Here is a 21,562-nt window from a genome sequence, read left to right as displayed (position 1 = left end):
TAAAATAAAAATTTAAATTAATAATTGAATTTAAAAAAAATTCAAACTTGGGCCTAACTTTTTTTCTTTTTTTAATTAGAAAAAGAAGCCTTAGGGGTTTAATTTAATCTTGGCCAAGTTTCAGAGTGGAAAGATTAATACTTTCGGAGCAGTGAATTTTTCAATCACGACCCGCACGATGAACACATCAAGATATTTTGTTACGAAAGTAGGGAACCTCGTGGGAAAAAATAATTATTTTGATTCCGGGAACAAAAAGTAAAAACTAATTTTATATCAAACTTTTGATGTCTTTATATTAAAAATCATGAATATTCATATTTTACAGAAACAAAAATTTTCCCCTGAAATAATAATTAAAGTCAAACAATTTTACAAGGTGCACACAAAACATCATTAGCTTGCAAACCATCGAATTTCTCAAGAAGGGAAGCAGAAACTCGACGCAACGAATGTTTTTTATTTTGTGATTCATTTTTACACCGCGATCTTAACTGAAACGTTGCTTACAATAAACTGTCAAAATTAGGATTCGATCAGTGACGCGACATGTGTCTACAAGTTAAGCCCATATTCGAGCGAGTTGCGCTGCGGTACGCTTCGCGCGTGCGGGTCGTGATTGAAAAATTCACTTCTCCGAAAGTATTAATCTTTCCACTCTGAAACTTTGCCAAGATTAAGTTAAACCCCTAAGGCTTCTTTTTTCAACTAAAAAAAGAAAAAAAAAATAGGCCCAAGTTTGAATTGTTTTTATTTTTTTATAAATTTTTAATTTTTTTCTTTAAATTAACTTTAAAGATTGTTTTATGGAATGGAATTGCTTATTTGAAAGCTTAGGAAAAGACGCACATATAATGTCTTGGACGAATTTTTGCATGTTTATTATATTTTACAATATAGGGTGTTGAAAAAAGGCTCTTTTTTGTAAACGCGAAATTTCAAAAAATCACACCTCGAAAATTCCCCGTACCATATTGAAATAAAAAACCTGTTTTAATCCACCTAGCGGTGTAATGATGCCTTTCTCATATCAATCATACCATCATATATAATACTGTGGTATTCTTCAAAATAATTCTCTGCGATTCTTGAAAGAATATCCGAAATCGGTTTGTTTGACCGTCTACTGATAAAAACTATCCATTGGCAAAGATTTGAGGTCGATTTAGAATTTTTTTATAGGTTTTTCCCCATTTTCAGTGATGGTACACAATTTTTAACACACTTTACCCTATATTTCCGGATCCGGAAGTCGGATCCGCATGAAATTCAGGAATTACGCATGGGACCACAGAACCTTTCATTTGAATCTAAGTTTGTGAAAATCGGTCGCGCCATCTATGACAAAAATTAGAACACATATTTTCTTTTTTTTGCACATTTTACCCCATAACTCCCAAACCAGAAGTCGAATCCAAATAATATTTAGGAATTTTGTATGGGACCTCAAGACATTTCATTTGAACCTAAGTCAGTGAAAATCGGTTCAGCCATCTCTGAGAAAAAAGTTAGTGCACTTATTTTAAGTTTTTTGCACATTTTACCCCATAATTCCGGAACCGAAAGTCGGATCCAAATTATATTTAGGAATTTTGTATGGGACCACAAGACCTCTCATTTGAATCTAAGTTTGTGAAAATCGGTCGCGTCATCTATGACAAAAATTAGAACACATATTTTCTTTTTTTTTGCACATTTTACCCCATAACTCCCGAACCAGAAGTCGGATCCAAATAATATTTTGGAATTTTGTATGGGACCTCAAGACATTTCATTTGAACCTAAGTTAGTGAAAATCGGTTCAGCCATCTCTGAGAAAAAAGTTAGTGCACTTATTTTAACAATTTTTTGCACATTTTACCCCATAATTCCGGAACCGAAAGTCGGATCCAAATTATATATAGGAATTTTGTATGGGACCACAAGACCTCTCATTTGAATCTTAGTTTGTGAAAATTAGTCGCGCCATCTATGAGAAAAATTAGAACACATATTTTCATTTTTTTGCACATTTTACCCCATAACTCCCGAACCAGAAGTCGGATCCAAATAATATTCAGGAATTTTGTATGGGACCTCAAGACATTTCATTTGAACCTAAGCTAGTGAAAATCGGTGTAGCCATCTCTGAGAAAAGTTAGTGCATTTATTTTCACAATTTTTTGCACATTTTACCCCATAATTCCGGAACCGGAAGTCGGATCCAAATGATATTCAGGAATTTTGTATGGGACCACAAGACCTTTCATTTGAATCTAAGTTTGTGAAAATCGGTTTAGCCATCTCCGAGAAAAGTTAGTGCAAAAAAACGTTACATACACACATACGCACATACACACACACATACACACACACACACACACACACACACACACACACACACACACACACACACACACACACACACACACACACACACACACACACACATACACACACACACAGACATTTTGCGTACTCGACGAACTGAGTCGAATGGTATATGACACTCGGCCCTCCGGGCCTCGGTTCAAAAGTCGGTTTTCACAGTGATTGCATAACCTTTCTATATGAGAAAGGCAAAAATACGTGTCGAATATTTGGGTGGCTGATTTTGCGTGGAATGTCCCATATATACTTTATGCAACCATTGTCAGCGTTCCGGTTCCATGCAATTATGTGATAACTTGCAATTTTATTGGAGTGCTGAAATTAGCATCACGTAGAAATAACGAAGAAAGTATTTGACAGCTAAGCTTTTTACCAAAGCTTTCAGTAATCTTTGCTGAAATACTTAATTATTTTCAAATGATTCACTGAAAATTGGTAAAATTTTTACTGAACCGGGAACACTTGCGAGTGTTCTGTAATATTTTAACAGGATTTGCTGAAATCCAGTACTTCGTTGACAGATGACTGTAAAGTGGAGAATATTTTACAGATCATTCAGAGACGCCAATATTTTACAGATCAAACATCTTTTTTTTAATAACTATTTATTGGAATATGAGTTGAAATTAAACTATTAAGGTTTAAATTGGGTGTTCAGCCGCAAGTGGTGACTTTTCAGCCCTATTATAGATATAGATATATATATATATATATATATATATATATATATATATATATATATATATATATATATATATATATATATATATATATATATATATATATATATATATATATATATATATATATATATATATATATATATATATATATATATATATATATATATATATATATATATATATATATATATATATATATATATACAAGGTGAGATGAAAAAACTGCAACCAACTTCAGACTGCTGTCATTTCTAAACCGCTCGTCCCACAGCTGTCAGATTTATTCTAGTGACAGCTCATTATATTATTTACAAGCGCACAAAAGCATTTTGGTGGGAATTTTTCAGAAAAAAAGTTATTTGTGATGGAATTCAAGTGTGATAGTGTGATTGCTTTGCATTTGGCTGGAAAACCACAAGTGGCTATCGTTAGAGCCCTCCAGCATTTAAAAGTGAATAAATCTTTTGTGTCTCGTACCATCGCTCGTTACCGTGATACTGGTAGCGTAGCCCGACGTCAAGGAAGTGGACGAAAAAAAACAGCAACATCGGCAGAAATGGTTCGAAAAGTGAAGAAGCGAATTGAACGAAATCCGCGTCGCAGTGGCCGAAAAATGGCTCGTGAGCTGAACATATCGCAATATGCCATTCGGCAAATATTGAAAAATGAGCTTGGACTAAAGCCATTGAAGTTCCAAAAAGTGCAAGATCTTACTGATGCGCAAAAAAAAGTTAGACTCGAAAAAGCTAAAGAGTTGCTTCGCTTGGCCGAAAGTGGTGAACTGCCGAATTTGGTTTTCTCCGATGAGAAACCATTCGTTATCCAGCAGTTTGTAAACAAACAAAATGATCGTGTTTACTTGCCAGAGAGGTCAGCTGAAAATTTGCAACTTCGGTTGGCCACCAGAACTCAAAAGCCGGCCATGGTGATGGTGTGGGCCGCCATAACAGCCGATGGTCGCTCGCCGCTCGTATTCATCGACCGTGGGGTCAAAATAAATGCGCAAATCTATCGCGAAAATATTTTGGAGGGAGTTCTGAAGCCCTGGGCACGCAAACATTTCGGCCGCAGACCTTGGACATTCCAACAGGACTCAGCACCATCGCACTCAGCACGCGCCACCCAAGAATGGTTAAGAAATGAGGTTCCTCGCTTCATTTCCACCGCACAATGGCCACCAAAATCTCCGGATGCCAATCCGTTGGACTATTGTGCCTGGGGTATTTTGGAAAGCAAGGTTGGCACTAAAAAATACCAAAGTGTCGATCATCTCAAGCAAGCGCTTCGCCGAGAATGGGACAAAATACCGCAGAGCCACTTTCGGGCAGCGTGTGATGGTTTTTATTGGCCGTTTGAAGGCCATAGTTCGTGCCAAAGGTGGCCAATTCGAACAAATCTAAACCGATTCTCAAATTTGATGTTATTTCCGACATTTTTTGCTTTCATTCAATAAAATTTAAAAAAAAAATTAAAAAATTATGGCGTTTTACTTTGTTGCAGTTTTTTCATCTCACCTTGTATATATGATTTGGTTATTATCATTATTTGCTTCCGCAATTCTGAGATTTTTGTGTAGGGAAAATTCTAAACCTACTCGTATTGTGTAATGGGGAAAAGGAACTTATATACTAACTTACAAACTAATACAGAGAGCGAATCGACTCAATTGAAGATTGCATCGATTTTTGTCAGAATTTGCTTATAATATTATGTGACATTACATCTAATGGTTCTATATTTGTGAGTCTGTGTAACTAATTTGTACTAAACCAGGGAGGACGCTTCTAAATCATTTTCAGAATTTTATTCTGCATCCTTTGAAGCGTTTTCTTCCTGGTGGAACAACAACTTGACCAAATTGGTACTGCATAAAGCATGGCTGGTCTCAAAATTTGTTTATAAATTAACAATTTGTTTTTTAGACAGAGTTTAGAATTTCTGTTTATAAGAGGATATAAACATTTAATATATTTATTACACTTTGCCTGGATTCCTTCAATGTGATCCTTGAAAGTGAGTTTTTTGTCATACGTTGAACCTAAGTACTTAGCATGATCAGACCATGTCAATTCCAACCCATTCAACTTGAGAATGTGATTATTGTTTGGTTTAAGAAAAGAAGCTCTTGGCTTATGAGGAAAGATAATTAATTGCGTTTTTGCTGCATTTGGTTTAATTTTCCATTTTGACAGATAATCACTGAAAATATTTAAACTTCTTTGTAGGCGACTGCAGATCACTCTTAGATTTCTACCTGTGGCTAACAGACTTGTGTCGTCACAGAATAGCGATTTCTGACAACCAACGGGTAGATTTGGAAGATCAGAAGTGAAAATATTATACAAGATTGGAGCTACGCTCGAACCCTGCGAAACACCGGCTCGTACGGGTAGCAATTCAGATTTACAATTCTGATAGCTAACCTGAAGAGTACGATCAGTTAAATAATTTTGAATCATTTTGATCAAATAAATAGGAAACTGGAAATCAGACATTTTTGCTATTACACCTTTGTGCCAAACACTGTCGAATGCTTTTTCTATGTCTAGAAGAGCAACTCCAATGGATAACCCAGAAGATTTATTTGCTTTTATCATGTTCGTTACTAGTTGATGAGTAGTTGAGTGTTCATGACGAAATCCAAACTGCTCTGGTAAAAAACATTGAATTCTCATTTATATGAGACATCATTCTCAACAAGATAATTTTTTCAAAAAGTTTACTGATAGAAGAAAGACCTTCATGTTTTTGAGTTTCAATGTCATCTTGTGATAACTTGGGTTGAAATATGCTCATATTTCAGTGAGACTTCATTTTCAACAACGTTCAAATTAAAATTGTGTACACTCTCGAACTGCTGAGCAAGTTTTAAAGCTTTTTCGCCATTTGTAAGCAGTATTTGATTTCCTTCCTTGAGAGCAGGAATTGGTTTCTGAGGTTTCTTAAGAACCTTAGAAAGTTTCCAGAAAGGTTTAGAATATGGTTTAATTTGTTCAACTTCTTTAGCGAAATTTTCATTTCGCAAAAGAGTAAATCTATGTTTAATTTCTTTTTGTAAATCCTTAACTATGTTTTTCATAGCAGGATCACGAGAACGTTGATATTGTCGTCAACAAACATTCTTCAACCGAATGAGCAGTTGAAGATTGTCATCGATGATAGGAGAATTTAATTTAGTTTGTGCTTTGGGAACTGAAAGATTTCTAGCTTTGATAATATAATGATTCAAATTATCAATTGCTGTGTCGATGTCCGCAGAATTTTCTAAAATAGTTTCATGATCCACATGATTTTCAATGTGAGATCTGTAATCCAACCAATTAGCTCTATGATAGTTGAATATAGAACTAATTGGATTAATTATAGCTTCTTTGGAAAGTCTGAATGTTACATGAAAAGATGATCTGAGTCAAAGTCAGCATGTGTAATCGGTTCACTAAAAATGTGACTTTGATTCGTTAGAACCAGATCAATTGTAGACGGGTTTTTCACGGAAGAGAAAGATCACTGGGATGGGATGAAGAACTTTGAAGTAACCAGCTGAGAGTTGATTATGAAGTATTTTACCATTACTGTTATTTTGCCTACAATTCCACTGGACATGCTTAGCATTTAAGTCCCCTATTACGAAAAATTTCGGTCGATATCTTGTAAGTTTTTGCAAATCGCCTTTAAAGAAATTTAATTGTTCGCCGGTGCATTGGAATGGCAAATATGCTCCAGCGATGAAATAAATTCCATGAATGGTTTCAACTTCGATTCCTAAGCTTTCAATAACTTTAGTATTGAAAGAAGGTAAAATTCGATGTTTAATTTGCCGTTGGACAAAAATGGCAACTCCACCACCAATTCCAGTAAACCTGTCAAATCGATGAACCACATAATGTGGATTACTTTTCAATTTGACATTTGGTTTAAGAAAAGTTTCTGTCACAATGGCAATATGGATTTTGTGAACTTCGAGAAAATTATAAAATTCATCTTCACTCGATTTCAAAGATCGAGCATTCCAATTTAAAATATTCAAATGATTATTTAACATCACTGTTAAATTTTAAATTCATTATAATATTATTTGCAAATTTCCATCCGATTTGAAATGCTTCAAAAAGTGATGAAGTCGAATTCATTTGGATGATCATTTGAAAAAGTTGATCTTGTAGGTAGATCATTTTATTCTCAATTATATCGCCTAAATCGACTTCATTTAAAGAAGCATATGGCATTGAAGGAATATTTGTAGGTAGACTGCCATTAGAAGAAGATGATTTGGCCGGTCTACCTATTAATAAATTGTTTTCGTTAGAAGATTAACTGCAAGGCGTTTCTGTGTTTTGATTATTTACATTAGAAGAAATAGGTGGTAGATTTCTACCTAATATACCAGCATAACTGACATTAGAAGAAGATGATTACGAGGTCGATCTACCTGTCAATAAATTGTTTTCGTTAGAAGACGAATTGACAAGCGTACCTGTTTTTTGTTTTGAATTCGAAGAAATAAGTGCCTTAGAAGAATTAGGCGTGGCATTTGTAACGGTTTTCTGATTTTCAGGTATGTTGTGTAAATTTAAGGTCGTTGATTTGACTTGTTGTCTAAGCGAACGAGCGTTTAAAATTTTTTCCCTGACAGGACATTTCAAATAATTGGATTTATGACAGATCGAACATTTTTACTGAACACCAAACGAGAAATTTGGTGTGTAGCTTTCACAACACCTCACACGGGTCAGTTGGTACCAACGAGTATCGTTTTATAGAAAAATCGACATACTTTCAGGTTCGATTCAATGTGGAGACCTGCCTTCATTCCTTGTAATTAGCATACTAATAAGAAGACACGCAACGCATGGATGCAGTCCACCTTTTAAGAGTCGCTGGTTCCGCTCCCTTCAGGATTCGACTCGTTCCACAGATTGTGTTGAGAAACATTCCGAAGTGAACGGCTTTCTGGTTTTCAAGAAACAATCGAGGCGATCGGAGCAACTAACTATCCGATTGCAATTATTGTTAAGAAAATTAAAAGAGTTTGTGAAGTTAATTTTCAACTACAGTCAAGGCGTTGGATGCTGTTTCACCATTTTGGAGAGGCTAATAGTCATGTAAGATATTCGTTAATTCAGAAAATAATGTTCGTGAGTTCCTGTAACATCCAGTATAGTTTTCAGTAACATTTTACATCAAATAGTACCAGAAAACTACCGTGACTAAGTGTCACATTTGTTAAATTGATTCAAAACAAGCTATTCTAGCTTTGGTCTAACTAAAGAACTATAGTAAAATATAGGTGTTACAAAGTGTTATATACGTCGCTCTTTTGTAAGTTATAGGCGTTAAATGCATTACTTTTTGTAAATTATTGTCGTTACTGTTTTGTAAGTTATTGGCGTTACGAAGCGTTACAGGTATTACTTTTTAGTAAGTTATAGGCGTTACGGAGCATTACAAAGCATTATTTTTTGTAAGTTATAGGCGTTACCAAGCATTTCATGCGTTTTTTGTGAGTTATAGACGTTACGAAGCGTTACATGCGTTACTCTTCATGAATTATAGACGTTACGAAGTGTTACAAGCGTTACTCGATTGAAAGTTACAAGCGTTGTGAATCGTTTCATGCGCTATTTTTTAATAAATGTAAGGCGTTACAAAGTGTTACTTTTTGTAAGTTACAGACCATACAAAGCGTTACGTTTTGTATGTTGCAGGAATTACGAAACGTGATATGTGTTACTCTGTATCAGTTTTTGGCATAACGAAGTATTACATGCGTTACTTTATTGTTAGTTAGAGGTGTTATAAAGTGTTACATGCGTTACATTTTTTGTTAGTTATAGGCGTTACGTGCGTGATTTCTTGTCCATCCAAAACTTCCTTGAAATATAGGCATTAAGGTTTACCAACGGAACCGATGACATTATTAGGTTTCTTTTTTGTGGTCCATACTCGTGGTATCACATTCGAGAACCATTTGGAATATAGACCTTAACCAGCGCAACCAAGTGAACTATCAAGATACTTGTGCACGGTTCAAGTTCGTGATATCACACGTAAATCAATTGCTTATTGTGAATATTCTAGTTCATCCAAAAATTGCCTGGAGCTCAGGCCTTAAAGTGAAATGTAAGCGCAAATTTTTAACCTTTTCAGTTGAACGAATCGTCGCACAAAGCATAACAGGCAAAATTTGCACATATGAACCAGGAATATTTTCAGTATTTGAGCGCAGTGGGCTTACCACGCGTTTTGTTGACTTGTAAATGTAACTCTTATTGATTCGTTATGGGTTTGTGAATATTTTACAACTTGAATATATCCTAATTCAATCATTATTATTATTGATGACTATTTATTACACTAGAACTATGAACTCTGAGCAGGTATAATTGATTAACATGAGGTTATATGCATATGTGTTAACTAACATCAAAGACATCATATTAACAAGATATCCAGCTCTCGCATATAACGATTGGAATCATCCTGTTTTGCGAGCATGGAACCCTCGTGCGACTCCCCATCCCATAGACGAGAGAAATGTCAAATTCGTGCGCGCGAAAAAAGCAGCACTCGCACCCACTAAATTGACATTATATGTTCAATGTGAGGTCGTGTGATGGCATCTATTTCGTTCTAAGCTGACAGGGTCTGACAACTTGCTAACAATGTATACGTCTGAATTTAGTAGCAAGCATAGATTCTCCATCTAAAGAACGATTGACAACAAGAAAACATGCAAGTATTTTCGGTATCTTTACCATTAGCAAATAGTAATTCACCGCATGAGAGAGCGCGATCGAATTTCATCATCGATTAAAAAAACTGTTGAAGTAAGGAATTACTGGACATTCACTAAACAACGAAAATGTACCAAATAAATAAATTTTCCATAAGCGTATATATTTTTAAATTTTGATTCTGGTACCAAATTATAGGAATGTTATATATTTCAATGTTCTAAATGAATGATAATACTTGGCTTGTGTTTCTTTCATTCAGTAGCCTGTGTTAAATTTTTGGTTTTGTTACAATTTGAAGTCTTTTCTAATATATGACATTACACAACGAGGCAACATCAATGCACTGAGCTCAAATAAGTTGGATATTACTACCATTATTAACGTCAGTTACCTTAGAAAACGATCGAATTTCTTTTAATACCCATTTTATTGAATTCAACTCGTTGTTTTATCAACACAAAACCCAATGCCTTATTTTACCTTAAGATCTACCAGCACAACAAACTGTAATAACGAACTTATTGATCACGGTTTATACTCGTGATTTCACTTACAATTAATAGATTTATTGCAGATGTTCTGGGTCATCCAAAAACTATCTGGAGTTCAGACCGTGAAATTTATTAGAATAACAAAATGCATTGAACAACTTAATATCCACGCTCCATACTCGCGATTCACCGAAGTCCTTGAATGTCGGAAAATATTCCTGAAACAGATCAGAATAGATAAGTAAGCAATATGTAGCTCCACGACTATAAATAGCATTGAAAATTATATAGCAACATTGGTCGTGAAAATCTTAAGACCTATTTTCACTGAAGTTCTTGGACTACTGAGAACATACCTGGAACAGCTATAAAAAGACAAGTAAACAATGTGTAACTCTGAAAATAAAAAATAGGTAATAGTCATTGTAGTTCATGCTGTGGCATAGTGTAGTCTTTAAGGGCAATATTCCAAGTAGTTCTTGGATTTTGGAATATCTCATACGCTTTTCCGTAGTCTCAGAACATACTCAGAGAAATTTAATTTACGCACCCACGACTTAGCGTGTAAATTGAGGGTCCAGTGTAATATAAAAGGCATCATCACACTTCTCTGTGGATTAAAACCGGTTTTTATTAGGGTTTAGGGTTGATTCATTGAATTCACTATGTAAAGTTGTTATTCACTGCTTTGTTAAATAATAGTTGGAAATCCCAGTCCCACTTACATACCTTACTCTCACTAGGCATTCTACGCATATTCTTAAGCCGGGATAAATTGAATATTCAAATCAGCTGGAGGCTGAAGCTGGTAATTCGTCCATAATGAAATAAATTCCATAGCTTTCAACGATGGTTGGGCTTGTCGCTCAGCCGCAACCTCAAGAATTCCGATCGAACGGAACGCGTTACAGGTCTTACCTCTTACAGTGCTACTGGCCCGGACAACGCACAGTGGTCCAGAACTGGAAAAAGGCGGTCAAAAGTCTGTACTGACTTTCACTGATTTTCAAGAGCTAACGTGTCTTTGAAGAAGTTTTACAAGATGATATAACGCCTCTTTTGAAAGTGGCACCTTAATTTTTGTTAAGGGGGTAGTACCAATTTTGAATAAAAATAATTTTTTTCACAAGAATTTTTTTTTATTTTGTTTTGAAGAAAAAAACATTTGAAGTATTTTAATCCACCTAATTAAGTATTTGTTGCATCCGAAAATGTGCAGTAATTTTTGGTAGGACCGTAAGACCTTTCAATTAACCCTAAGATTCAGTTCGTGCTCGCATCTCACCCAAGACAGTCGTTTGCGGTCGAAGCAAAAGAAACAAAGACAATACAGTGCAGTGAACAATAGAGTGTACGGAATGGTCAAATACGATTTATCAAAGCCTAAAACTTGGCCAACAAGACCGAATTCAATTTGTATAGATTTCAAGCGTTGCAAAGTTAGACCAGCAGCAAATGAAATTGAAATCTTACTTAAAGAACGAATGCATCTAGACGCTAATAATGTAACTGAGATTCAATTCAACAAGGCGTCTAACTGTGTGTACATAATGTTTAAACGTGAAAGCGAAGCAATTGCATTCGCTTTGGTTAACAACGAGGTGCACAGCGTTGAGTGTGACAACATTAAATACAAAATTCCTGTGCACATGGTGGACAATGCCATACAAGTACGCGTGCATGACCTTCCCCCGCAGACCAGCGATCAGTCCGTTCGGGAAATCATGTCGCAGTACGGTGAAGTTCTTTCCATCGAAAGAGAAGTATGGCGGAATTTTTTCCCCGGCATCCGGAATGGCGTACGAGTGGTACGCATGCAACTACGTAAGGCAATTCCATCTTACATCATTTGTGGTCAAGGTGGGACCCATCCGTGTAAAACGCTGATTACCTATGAAAATCAGCTGGTTACAAGTCAGTTGTGAACAACCTGCACACTACGGTAAACCTTGCACTGAAACTGCGAAAAGAACATCTTCAACCAAAGACAAGGTCAACCGTTCAACTAGTGAGCGTAGTACTCCTGTTTTACCATCAAACCAACCAACAACTGCAACCAATGTACAACAAGGCGCTTCCACATCAACTAGCAACGAGCTCAAGACTGCGAACATCAAGGAAAACGAAAAGAAGACGGAAATCAACAACAAAACCACCGATGCGGTAATGGAGGACGAGACGAGCCACGAACAAAGTGCCCCTCAACCCTCGCAGGAGGGAAATGGAAGCTCTTCTCCTCCTAGAAAAAGAGTAACAACGAGATCCACTTCAAAAAATTCCTTATTTAAAAATACGGCTAATTCGGCCACGTAAAGCTTGTACGCAAATAGGCCTGATTAAAAATATCTTATAATTAAAAAAATAAAAAAAAACAACCCTAATATTGGGAATAACGGTTTAGAGACCAGTTTAGAATTTTTTTACGTTTTTTGTTTCGCCGGTTTAAGTGACAGTGTTCAATATTGAACACACTTTATTACCCTATAACTCCACAACCGGAAGTCGGATAAGGATGGAATTGAGGAGTTCCATATGGGACCGGAAGACCTTTCATTTGAATCTAAGTTTGTGGAAATCGATCAAACCATCGCTGAGAAAAGTGAGTGAGATCCATTTTGGTATATATGACCACTATTTCCGGTACTTCCGGAACCGGATACCGGGAATCGGTTTGTTTAGTTGCCTACTGATAATGACTATCGATTTGTGTAGTTTTGAGACCAGTTTAGAATTTTTTTTACGTTTTTTGTTTCGCCGGTTTAAGTGACGGTGTACAATATTAAACACACATTACCCTATAACTCCGGAACCTGAAATCGGATCCGGATGAAATTCAGGAATTCCGTATGGGACCACGAAACCTTTCATTTGAATCTAAGTTTGTCAAAATCGGTTCACCCATCTCCGAGAAAACCTAGTGAGATTATTTGACACATACACACACACAGAAACATTGCTCAGCTCGATGAACTGAGTCGAATGGTATATAACACTTGGCCCTCCGGGTCAATTTTAACTAGGCGGTTTTCAAGTGATTACATAACCTCTCTATATGAGACAGGCAAAAAGGTAAAATGATGTATAATTTTCCCTGAAAAGAATAAACCTATGCATTACCTTCTACAGAATTATGGGATTTTATATGTTCTACAAGTATTCCAAACAAAGTATGCATAAAAAAATAACTCGAAACAAGTTATGATTAGGAAAAATAGTTTTAAGGGGGTTGCAATAATTTAATAACTAAAACTAACTTTGAAATGGCCCTAATAAAAAAGTTCCATCGAGTTCCACTTAGATTTTTTATAGAACTGGGAATAAAGTTGCATATTTCACTTCGGTGCAAGGTTTTATCTCGGGTAAAATAAAGGTAAAATGAAATACTCAGAGTATGAAGTGGAGCGAAGAAATATAGCAAAATTCTCTCACGGCTCATGCATTGAGAGACTCGAGTTCTTGTAGCATCTTCTACCGGAATGAAAATGTTGTATACAATATAGATAACAATATAGCAGCTTTTGTCAAATTTTCGGCAATCACCAACACTGAAGGCAACTATATGCATTAAAAGAACGGTTCAGCAGCTACTGTCTTATGTCTACGTTTTTATTGATTCGAACCACTGTGCAACGGGCCGGCGGCGTTACTCACTAGTAATTATTCGGAACGGATCGAGCTGCCGAGTCCACATGTAGAGTAGGCAATTATCGGACAATCATATGCAATAATTATCGGTATTATCGGGAGCCTGATTAGTCAACAAACGGATGCAGATCAATTATGGAAGCTTGATAAGGCGCTCATTTTTTAGGTACAATTATTGATAATTTCTTTGTTCGTAGGAACTTGAGCAGAATCATACCTCCGATGAATGGAAATGAAAATTGAAAGTTGTAATTGTTCTGTTTTTCTTTCTAAATCCGTTCATCTCCGGTTCCAGAATCAAGAGCCAATGATATAAATTCAGCCATCACCAAAAGGTGAAGAATGTTTTTTTCAATCACTAAAGGTTTCTATCATTACTCTTTACTTTGTATTGGGGTTGGGGGTGTGGTTCTAATGTTTCCCTACTCGCAGTGCAAGAATTCAATGAACCGCCCATTTTCAAATCACGAGAAAAGCAGCTTCATAAAAATCAATCGGGGTTGATTTTTTATTCCTCGCCACTGCTTCCCAGTGCCGTACACACATTTCAATGAAACATCGTCATCATCGACGCTATGGTCTACAATCGTCACGTTGAAGATCAAAGGTTTTTTCCCTAATTGATGACTTGGGTTGCAAAATACCCCGTCTACCATCGGCGAATGGATAAAAGTCCTACACAATCAAACTGTTCTACCCAGTCTAAGAAACGAGTCTAAGTCGATCGTCGTCCGGGTACTGGCTCAGGAAGTATTTGCGCGTGATTCGTGGTGGTAATGATACTGGTGTTGATCGGATTGGTGCTCGCGTTCGCGATTACGAAGTATGTCAGATACCGACAAGCCACTTCCTTCGCGAAGGCTCTACCCATGGTTGAACCTTGCTATCCAATCATCGGCAATGGATTGATGTTCCTGGGAAAAACGGACGAAGAAAGGTTCGAAAATTTTGCCAAAGCTTTAAGCCATCCTGGCAAACTGTTCCAACTGTGGCTCGGAGTTATTCCGCTTATTGGCACAAACGATCCTAGTATAGCGCAGAAAATTTTCACTCATCCCGAGTGCCAAGAGAAACCGTATTTTTACGATTTCTTCAAGTTAGAGTACGGACTGTTTTCGGCACACTGTGAGATAGTTGTGATTAACGGGAAGCGAACAGCTCGATAATCTGCATTTTGTTTTATCACAGATCACGTTTGGAGAAGTCAACGCAAGGCACTGAATCCAACATTCAATCAAAAAATTTTGACTGACTTCTTTCCAATGTTTGACAAATGTGCTCAAAACATGATCCAAAAATTAAACAAATATGCGGAAGGAGAATCATTTTTGATGTCACCGTACTTGCTGCGTTGTTCGCTGGAAATGGTTTGTGCAACCACTATAGGAGTCGATATTACCAAGAACTCGGAAATTGATGCTTTTATAGACTTGTCAATGAGGTTTGTTCGCTAGCTGGACGAACCAGTTTTGTTCCTGATGCTTTCCATATTTTTCGGTAGAATATTTCACCTGTCATCCAAGCGGATTCTTAGCCTTCAGTATCATTCCGATGTAATATATTGGCTGTCTAAGGAATATCGAGAGGATGTTGCTTTGAGAAAAAAAGCCTATCCAATTGCTAACAAGGTGAGTAACAATCATAGAGAAATCAAGCGAAGTCGATATGATAATTCACGTAAAGAGTGCGTTCGGAGACGTTCAGAGCAAATCTAAGAAGCAATATACAAAGTTGAGAGGAAAAGTGAGATGAGTTTACTGTTTTTAAAACAAATGTAATCAGTGCGCTACGAAAAGCAGTCATTAGAAATCTAGCGTTTCGATCTGTGAATACTTACTCAGTCCTCTCCAGCAGGCATAAAACATCCTTATCTACTGTACCAAAATATTTTTCACAATGAAATAATACATTAATTATTCATAATTAAATACAAGATACACTTAAAAACTAGCATAATATGCTCAACACTTACGAACTTAAATTTACGGATTATAAAAACTTGCATTCTTAAGTCAATTTAAAATGAAATACAGTAAATGAACGTCTAAGAGTAGTACGATACCGAGTAAAATCGAATAATCTATAACAACGATTAAAGATACAAATCATACTTGATATCGTTTCGTTCATCGCGTGATGGTGAGCAAGAAAAGAGTTAACAAGAAAAGAGTTGTTCGGGAGAGTTCCGCGTCTGATATTTTCAACCAGGGAACAATTTGACAGCTCCCATTGCACAATGATCCGAAACGGGAAATTAGCGAGAAAAATATATTTTCGCTATTCAATATTATTTTTTTGTAGTTAGTGTCTTCACAAAAATTGTTTATATTCTTTGGTATGATAGATGAATGTTTGAATTTGAATCTGAATTCCAACTTTCTTAATTGAATTTGAAAATTATAGCACATCACAGCAAAGTTGCAGGAAATTTTTGAACAATTTGCCTACCTCTTCATTTGATCGAGTTACAACAATTTTTCGAAGTGAACGTAGGGCGGTTCTCGAAAAATTACCTTTATTGTTCTAACTTTTACGGACAGTTCTACGAGAAAATCGTCTTCCAAAGATTTGTCAAGCTAATTACTGCACAATTATTTTTCGGTTGTAGATTCCTTGTTTATCATTTTTCGATAAAATGATGTATGAGAAACTCATAGGGCTCATTTGAAGCCATCGTTTTGCTGAAGGTATGTTGCTACGTTTTGGCGTTTTAGAGTTACGGTACGACTTTATCGATTTTTGTAAGGCACCGGGCCTCGGTAAAATTGTCCAAAGTTTAAGTGTATTCTATACTTATTTTTTTATATGTGGGTCATACCACCAATTGCCGACACACTTTTGTACCCGTGCATATTCGAATTCGATGAAACTTCAAAATCTGATAATCTGCACCGAAAGAAGATGTTTGGTGTACTGCACTGATTTTCGGCGCGCGATTAAAACTGCGATTAAAAGAAAAATAACACTTTTAATTCGATTTTTTTTCCATAAAATGGAATGCAAATCTTTTGCAACATACATATTTCTATGCGAAAATGTTTCAGCTTTTTGATTTTTTATTTTTAAATTAAAAATAAACAATAATAAAATCCTTAAATCCCACTAGTTTTAAAAAATTTCACTTTTCTTGCTTTTATTCGAGCTTTATTTAAAAATTATACTTTTTTTTTTTCGATTCCTTGTTCTGTTTTACGTGAGAATCAATCTTGAAAAACATGGGACTCTTTTTATAACAAGAGTAGTTGAAACGCAAAAGAAGCGCAGTAGCCACATCAGCAGCATTTAAAATTTAAGTTTGGTGAGGATTGCTTTTTCACAGTCTTCACAATGCCTACTGTGGTAATTTATTTTCTCTCTTTTACATAATGCTCTAGTTTACAGCTAATTGAACCACAAACGAATTTCCAGACATGACAGTCACAATCTTTTTTTGGCGCACATCTACGGTCCTCCGTGAAACTGGCACCAATGGTGATAAATTGGTTGCACTGCTGAGTTCCCATCATACATTCCTAATGCAAATGTCAAACCGTGAGAACCCTTTCGATTCGGTAGCTCATTTGTATATATTGAGATTTTATGGCACACTTTGGTTGAAATGATAACAATGCAATTAATCTCGCGCTCCACCAAGCGATGAGTGCGGTCATTTCAGAAGGTACCGGGAACGAACCACATTTTTTAAAAATATTTATATGCACGTACATGTCTTTATTATTTATCTTTGATTGAACTATGTCAAAAATGTATTACGCTATTAGGAATTATATTGTAAAAACCTGTTTTCGTTATACAAAAAAATTCAACCTGGGAGACTTTCATAATAATAAGCGTTATTTTATGCAGTTCTTATTCTAAAGAAATAAAATGAAGTTGGTCTGTTTGAATACTCCGACGACGTTAAATGACCGGAATATCGTATCTTTCACAGCAAAGTATGCAGTTCTCTACAGAAAGAAAACAGATTCTGAAAGTTATAGATAAATCAATTAAACATAATCTATCAACTATTTCCAGCTGTAGAGAGTTCATTTTGCAATCACCGAAAATCCACCAGCAAAGAGGTTGAACGTTGAAAAGTAGAATTTAATATATCCCATTTTACTTGTAAAAGGATCGTAAAGGTTGATTTTTTGCTGGTATCTTTTTGGTAACACTGTTTTTGACAGATCACGCGTGAATTGTGTCATTGTCAAATTTCTTCAGTTTGATCTATAATTTAATCATGAATCATCGTTTGGCCTATAATCGCTGGCAAAGTAGGAGGAAGATCCACTCTTTTAATGTGGAACACATTTTTGTTTTCTATATAGGGATGCAAATTAGAAACTCAAGAAGAATACACGTAGAAATGTGGTCAGGTTTTGAACATTTACAGCTCAGTCAATTTTGTATTTAATTATTAATATTATGTCACCATTTGATTGGAAATATTTCTACGTATTGATTTGAATGCTCATAGCCATGTATTTTCAATTGTATATCATTGAAATGTTGATTAATAGCTAGCAGTGTCCTATTTTGTCTGCAAAAAATCTCCGGCATACCGGATTTCCCTGCCATAGTTAACGGTTTTGAAGGAGTAAGCGATATATATATATCAAAGGGAAAGCATCGCTCTGATTGGTCAATCGATGCAAAAGCGAAACTGTTGGAAGCACGCGAAACTATAAATATAAGCAAAATTATAGCTAACGTTTCAGTCCTACGGGTAGCATGCTAGAGGTAGGTTGTTGCTACACAGCAAGACAAAACGTGCTATAAAAAGATTTGAAGCTTTAATTAGTATGCTCTAATCTTGTGTCATGCAAGATCGGATGAAGTTCCATGTTATGTCGTTTCGCCTGAGAAATTGACAACTACCTTAGGGTAAATTTTGAGTGCATAAGATTAATTTCTAATTTATATAAGATAAACTAGATTGATAATGAGAAAAAGTTTATCGCTTCAATCGAAATCGCAGAATGGTAGTAATAGTAGAGAAACGCTATAAAAATAATTGCTTGCATACAAAACTTGAACACAAGCTTGGCGAAGAGAAGCTTAAATATCGATATCCGTATCGCAAACTTGTACAAACATAAAATAGCATACATTTGGTCTATTGATATAATTTCGTCGGCTACAAAACAAATACAAATCACGACAAATAGAGTCTATATTCTGGGTTCGCGTGTTCGGTTCAGTTCCTAATAAAGATCAATCTAAGCAAACTCTCGTGCATTTGCGGATTCAAAAGTGTGACAATTAATTGTAAATGTCGATCATTAGAAATTTTGGTTACCTTGTTCCACATCAATGACTCGAACAACCCCATGGGGCTGATCCTTGTAGTTTTTTATCGAAAAAATGTGTTCATCGATGAAGCTCATTTTCTGTTGAATAGATACGTCAACTAGCAAAATTGTCACATCTGAAGTGAAGACCAGCCAGAAACATTGCAAGAGCTACCAATGTATCCCAAAAAAGTCACTGTTTGGTGTGGATTATGGACCGATGGCATGACGATATTTTTAGCCCAAAATGGAAAAATTGGACGTTTCTGACATGTGGTTTCAACAAGATGGTGCCGCATCTTACACGGCACGCTAAACAATGAGACCAAATTGAGAGCCGTCTTCGGTGAACAGTTCATGTCACGTTTTTGGCTCATCAAATGGACGCCTAGTTCGTGCGATTTAACGCCCTTGGATTGTGGGGCCATGTTAAGGCTCATGTCTACAAGGAACAACCAGCAACGATTATCGCACAGGAAGCCAATATTGAAGCATTTATTCGTAAAATCCCGGCCTATATATTGGAGAGAATGTGTGCTAAAATTGGACCTTGCGCAAAGATCAGATTCAAATATAAGGTCTTATGGTCCCATAGATCACTATTGAATTTTATTCCGATCCGACTTCCGGCTCCGGAACAACAGGGTGATATGCGAAGTGGGCCATTCGGCGAAATGTCATTCAGCGGCATTCATGACCCTTTCGGCGAAACGGCTTTCGGCGAAATGGCTTTCGGTGAAATGACCCTGATTCAATATGTGCAAATCTATGAGAAAATGTACATTCTGTTTTCTAGGAAGTTTCTCAACCGATTTTTACAAACTAAAATGCAAATCAAAGGTCTTGAAATTTTTTAAAAAGTCCCCGAATAGTTGATCCAGATCCGACATCCGGTTCCGGTATTACAGTGCAATTAGTGAAAATTTTCAATTTCATGAGTATTTTTTCAAAAGCGATGGCGAAACGAGGTGAACATTTTTATAAAATTTACTGGTAAATCCATCTAGTTGATAGACCTTGCTAGTGCCCGGCCTCCGCTTCCGAACGCATTGGTAATAGTGAAGAGAAGCTCCAAAAACGGAACTCACTGCGATTTCTCAGCAACGGTTATCCGATTTTCACAAATCATGATTCAATTAAAGCTCTCAGTATCTTAAAAGATACTGTGCAATTTAATCCAGATCCTACTTCCGGTTCCGAATTAAAAGGTCAATGAGTATCAAAACTTTCAAATTGTCATACAAAAAGATGCAAAATCGGTGCGCATCGGTACGTGCTGGTACGGAAGAAGAAGAAAACGCACCCGCCTAGCACACAGCGTGCTTAGTTCAATTTAAATCATTATTAACTTGACATAACTGTTTATAAATTGAAAAGGTGACGGTAGTTTATACCGAAGAAAGTTTTTGGTTTTATTCAAGTTTCAAAAAAAGAAATTTGACAGAATCCTCTAGTGATGTTTTTTTTTAAATATAAGTAATATGAGAAAGGCATCATTACACCACTAGGTGGATTAAAAAAGCTTTTTATAATCGGTCGGCTACGACCCAGTTATTTGGGTATTTCTCGATGAACATTGATTCGACTTTTTCAGTTCTGCAATATTGACCAACGTCTAAGTCCAAGCCAGCATTAGTCTACATAAATCTACAATTCAAAAATTCCATTGATAAACAATTTAATCAAATCGGTTCAGTATCAATGAAAATACATTTGACATTTGAAAGTACCGTTCCGACTGTTTTTGAGACTGGATATACCAACCATGTGAAGAATGCTAGGTCTTTTTTTTTTTCAAAAATATGTAACCGAACCAAAAATCAGTCTGTGAAAAAGACGGGTGGGTAATGTCAGAGACATAACTGGATGTCGTGAATACGAAAACAACTGACATGTTCCTTAACACTTCCGAATATCAATTAGTTGATCAATTGTATGAATTATGCAAGCATTCCCATTTTTCGCAAAAAAAGAAGGCTTCACTTGATCTCGATTACTGTGAATTTCATACAGCGAAACGTGCACAAATCTAACCAAATTGTTCTAGATTTGCACTAAACTGAGGATATTTACCTTCGATTTGCGAACAACAAATCCGAATAGTTCTATAGAAAACTTTTAGAGCCATTAGAACGGCTGATTTTGTGTAATGCTCTCCAGCGTTGTTTTTTCACCAAAGCTAATGACTGGCAACTGTGACGTAATCGCTCTTGCCGGAAGCGAAACTAGCTTTGCAAACGACACACAATACATCTGCTCGCAGTGGCGATAGAATCCAAACTGATCCATTTTATGTTAAGAGGTTTCTTTTTACGTGATTTCGTTTGTAGCTTTTTCAATAATGGGCGGTCCTAACGGCT

At 36.1% G+C, this 21,562-nt stretch overlaps 1 protein-coding gene across 1 annotated transcript in view; it reads left to right on the top strand.

The window, feature by feature from the left end:
• Positions 1-14,550: 14,550 nt before the first annotated feature.
• LOC131428729 (uncharacterized) overlaps positions 14,551-21,562 on the top strand; it is a 38,810-nt gene continuing 31,798 nt past the window's right edge. Inside the window, exons 1-3 of the mRNA XM_058592774.1 lie at positions 14,551-15,051; positions 15,115-15,367; positions 15,428-15,554. Of these exons, the coding sequence (XP_058448757.1) occupies positions 14,703-15,051; positions 15,115-15,367; positions 15,428-15,554 (729 nt within the window). The 5' untranslated portion in view covers positions 14,551-14,702. The remainder of the gene's footprint in view (positions 15,052-15,114; positions 15,368-15,427; positions 15,555-21,562) is intronic.

The sequence above is a fragment of the Malaya genurostris genome, chromosome 2 (genome assembly GCF_030247185.1).
Source record: "Malaya genurostris strain Urasoe2022 chromosome 2, Malgen_1.1, whole genome shotgun sequence".
Taxonomy (NCBI): domain Eukaryota; kingdom Metazoa; phylum Arthropoda; class Insecta; order Diptera; family Culicidae; genus Malaya; species Malaya genurostris.
Note: the sequence above shows the minus strand (reverse complement) of the source record. Positions and strands in the feature narration are given on the sequence as shown.